This window comes from Gastrolobium bilobum, unplaced genomic scaffold, assembly GCF_033153095.1.
Source record: "Gastrolobium bilobum isolate Gb01-03AN ecotype WA unplaced genomic scaffold, APGP_CSIRO_Gbil_v1 utg3482, whole genome shotgun sequence".
Classification (NCBI taxonomy): domain Eukaryota; kingdom Viridiplantae; phylum Streptophyta; class Magnoliopsida; order Fabales; family Fabaceae; genus Gastrolobium; species Gastrolobium bilobum.
Window position 1 is genome coordinate 36,817 of NW_026896555.1, and position 4,248 is coordinate 41,064.

General features: G+C 38.7%; 1 protein-coding gene and 1 non-coding gene across 2 annotated transcripts; one reads left to right on the forward strand and one right to left on the reverse strand.

Annotated features, from left to right (window-relative positions):
* Positions 1–1,987: 1,987 nt before the first annotated feature.
* LOC133300527 (small nucleolar RNA R71) lies at positions 1,988–2,094 on the reverse strand. The gene has a single exon (XR_009750066.1). It is a non-coding gene; the product is annotated as a small nucleolar RNA R71 (small nucleolar RNA).
* Positions 2,095–2,662: 568 nt separating this feature from the next.
* LOC133300524 (uncharacterized) lies at positions 2,663–3,391 on the forward strand. The gene is made up of 2 exons (XM_061500083.1): positions 2,663–2,900; positions 3,096–3,391. Exons 1-2 carry the CDS (start codon positions 2,663–2,665, stop codon positions 3,389–3,391), a joined length of 534 nt encoding a protein of 177 aa, XP_061356067.1.
* The last annotated feature ends 857 nt before the right edge of the window (positions 3,392–4,248 follow it).

Below are 4,248 nucleotides of genomic sequence, written 5' to 3' on the forward strand. Positions count from 1 at the left end.
GATTTTTAGTCCAGAGAGGCGCTGTCTCTCTTGATCTGAAGAAAAAGACGTTACTTTAACGTGGTTCAGCAAATCCCTTAATCAGCATTAAGAGATGGACGTTACATTAACGTTTCCTCATCAAATCCCTTAATCAGCATTAAGAGATGGACGTTACATTAACATTTCCTCATCAAATCCCTTAATCAGCATTAAGAGAAAGACATTACATTAAATATAATTTTATTTAAATTCATAATTCAAATAAAATAGAAATAATAAATCTCTATCTAATCATATTAGATACAGATAAGGATAATTCAAAACTATCCTTAATTACCTAACCTCTTGAATTTAAATAAAATTAAATTCGATTTTATCCTAGCCCGCAATTTAAATTTGAATTCAAATTCAAAATTCGAAAATTCAAAATTCAAATTCAAATTTCGAATTGCGCCAAAAACTTATTTTGGCCAAGTCAACTATTTGACTTGCTAGGATTCATGGCCCAATACCGTATTGGGCCTACTAACAGATTTGGGCTTATTAATAGAAAAATTAATCTTTCACTAATAGTCCAAAGGCACATGGTGATATTGGACTTGGAGTTCAACTCCAACCCAATTACACCTATAGTCTTGAAAAACCCAATAACACTTATTGGTCCAAACTTGCTAAATGTAAGCAATCAAGAATAACCTTAGTGTGTGACCCATTAGGTTCAATTAGTCACTGACATAAATAAACTTGAACCAATTAAACTCTTTTAACAGGCCCAATTTACCTAATGACCACATAAGACACTAGCAATGCTCTGCAGCCCCAGAACTAATTGAGTTGATCAAGTGATCTACCTTTCTAATTTGGATACCGTGCCGGCATCATCCCTCACAACATCATTCACATTTAGTCGAGAGCAAGGATAAAGTATCATCTCTCTTTATTGACTAAATATAATATTTCACAGGAACTAGGAATCTTCTTCCATTGACTTTAAGATAGATCATGACTCTTCATGATCTCTTACTATGCATAGATTCCCGAGTCAACTAGAAGTCATCCAAGCCTTACCGGTCTTGTGAACGACTAATCCCTTATAGGGGATTGTGAAGTCCTTTCGGCATGTTCATCTATACACATGTATTCGAGTCATACCCAAGAGTACACTGTTCTCCCCATTTTTCAGGCGGATAAAGTTGTACAGTCAAAGTATAACTCTATGACATAGTATTCAATAACATCCTTAAGTCTAGGATGATCTGCACTACCAAACGATAAGAGACTTTACAAATCCAATGATACTCTCTATAATGAATCCTTGTGGAGTCTCTCGGTGGGTCAGTTCAGTGCTATCTGTTCTCTAACAGATCCACCCACGACATCACCTAAAGCATCACCATGCCTGCATTCCATGAGGTTCCTACCTCGTATCTTTATACAAGTAAATGACGTCGTACTAGTCTTATTGAGATCACCAATACCCTTTCTTGGTGATTCAAGACCAAGAACAGATTCTAGATAATACACATACAGTGTCCTCGAGTCCTCATGATCATGATCCCTATCATAGATCCCAGAGTGAACACATGTTCTATTCATAGGGTCTTTATCTTTATTCACATATTAACAATAAAATATTGGCGAGACATAAATATGATAAAGATAAATTTTGCTCAAATTTATAAATCATGAAATACCACTTCGAAAAAGGTGTTCATCTGATAAAACAGATTGTCTCTTGGACACCTATATACTAACAGAGAAGAACCTTTTCGGTGGAGAGGATTACGAAGATCCTCACGACTTCATAGACAGATTTCTGAGAATCTGTGACACCACTAAGCATCATGGAGTGTCTGATGATGCAATCAGACTCAGGTTGTTTTCTTTTGCTGTGACCGAAAAAACCCTCAGATGGCTAGATCGACAAGCTCCTAACAGTATCCGAACATGGGATGAACTAGCCGCTAAGTTCTTTGCTGAGCATTTTTCTCGGGAAAAGTACAATAAGTTGGTGAATGAAATCACCAACTTCATTCAGCAGCCAGGAGAGACACTCTGTGCAGCCTGGGCTAGATTCCAGGAATTGATCAGAAAATGCCCTCAATATGACTTCCCTGATGACAAGAAGGTCAGAGTCTTCTACAATGGGATGACACCCGACTCCAAGATGGTTATCAACGGTGCAGCCGGTGGAACCATAGGAAGGAAGACAGCAGCTGAAACTCTGGAACTGATTGATTACATGGCAAGAACTGATAATGCTTCAATGGAAGTTCAGCCAGTTCAATCCAAGAGGGGAATCTTACAACTGGGGAACAATGATGCGTCACTAGCTGAGCAAAAAGTAATCTCTCAACAGCTAGCCAGTCTGAATGCCAAGCTCGACAAGATGTAGATCTCAACATCTAAAGTTAATGTATTTAACTGTGAGTACTGCAAGGAGCCGCATGATACTAATGAGTGCCCTACATTCAATAGAGCTGAACCATTCTAGGTCAATGGAATTTGGTATGATCCAAGGCCACCACAGAATACCCAAAGTTACCAGAGGAATCAGAATGGCGGCCAAGGGAACAACTTTCAGAGGAGAAATCAAGGTGGAGGTCTGGATTACAACTCCAACAATTATCTGTAACCTCCTCCTCTTCCACATAAAGAGCCATCCGAATTGGAGAAAGCAATGATACAACTTTTCAAGACCACTAATGATCACATAAATGAGACAAGAGCCTACCACAAGAATCAAGATGCATCCATCAGAAACTTGGAGACTCAAATAGGCCAACTTTCAAGACAACTTGCTGAGAGGAGTCAAGGAACAATCCCTAGTGATATCATTGTGAATCCAAGGGAGCACTACAATGCAATCACTACTAAAAGTGAGGAGCTAGAAAAAGAGGAAGTTGAAGCTTCTGCAGGCAAGAATGAGCACACTCAAGAAGGCAAAGAAAAAGCAAAAGAACAACCTCCTGCAGTTCAAAAGAAGCAATGGGATTTCTCACGTTTTGAGAAACTTCCATATCCAGTGAGGCCCAAGCAAAATGAGCAAAGGAAGCAATTTTCTAAATTTTTAGATATTTTTAAGAAATTGCAGATTAATATTCCTTTTGCAGAAGCTCTGGAGCAAATGCCTTCATATGCCAAATTCCTGAAGGAAACATTATCTAAGAAGAGGAAGCTCACAGAGGATAAACCGATTACACTAACAGAGGAGTGCAGTGCAATTTTAGAGAAAAACATGCCTCCAAAGTTGAAGGATCCAAGAAGCTTCAGTATTCCATGCACCATTGGCAAGACGACTGTAGAGAGAGTCTTATGCGATCTTGGTGCTAGCATTAATGTGATGCCATTAAATCTGATGAAGAAGCTGGGAATTAATGAAGTGAAGCCAACTAGGATGAATGTTTAACTGGCCGACCGCTCAACAAAGCAATCACATGGTATTGTGGAAGATGTGCTAGTCAAGGTAGACAAATTTCTAATTCCTGTTGATTTTGTCATCCTTGACATTGATGAAGATGCCAGTGTGCCTATGATATTCGGGAGGCCATTCTTAGCAACCTCAGGAGCGTTAATCGATGTACCTAAGGGTGAATTGATAATGCGCATGGATGGAGAGCAAGCAACATTCAAGGTACTTATAAATGAAGCTCCTCCATTGCTTGTGTCTCAACCTAAGAACCATGTCAATTACATTGCGGAGAAAAAGGCTGAGGAAGGGAACAAGAAGGAAGTTCATCAATGGCATGAAGGAAGCAAGCCAAAGGTGAAGATGGGAAAGCCCAAGAGCAAGGAAAAACATGTGGAAACTAAGTTTAAAGTTCTTGAGAACCCTCCTCCTTATCCACATGCATATGATCATGGAAGGAAACAATACTGGACCAAGAAGACTGGGTCATCAAAGGTAGCGTGCTTCCAACCACCATAAATCACAAGAGGTATGTAAGAACCCGCACCGTAAATTAAGGAATTTAATTAATAAATATGAGAAAATAGGAAATGATTCCATAATTGACCCTAATAATTATTATGAGGCTTTTATAATTATAGTAAGTGAGTAATAATGCTGAAAGTCGCTTTTCAGAAGAAAAGTGCAGATACCGGTTCTGCTAGTCGGTATAAATGTTTACCGAAAAAGTATCCCAGAAAATTATAATAAGTGCATGATAATTACTAGAATGATATGTAGGACTTGTAAAACGAGTTTCAAGTCCAAATAATGAGAACTGGTGCTAGAAACCGGTACTGGATTTGAAAAGCGCGTAC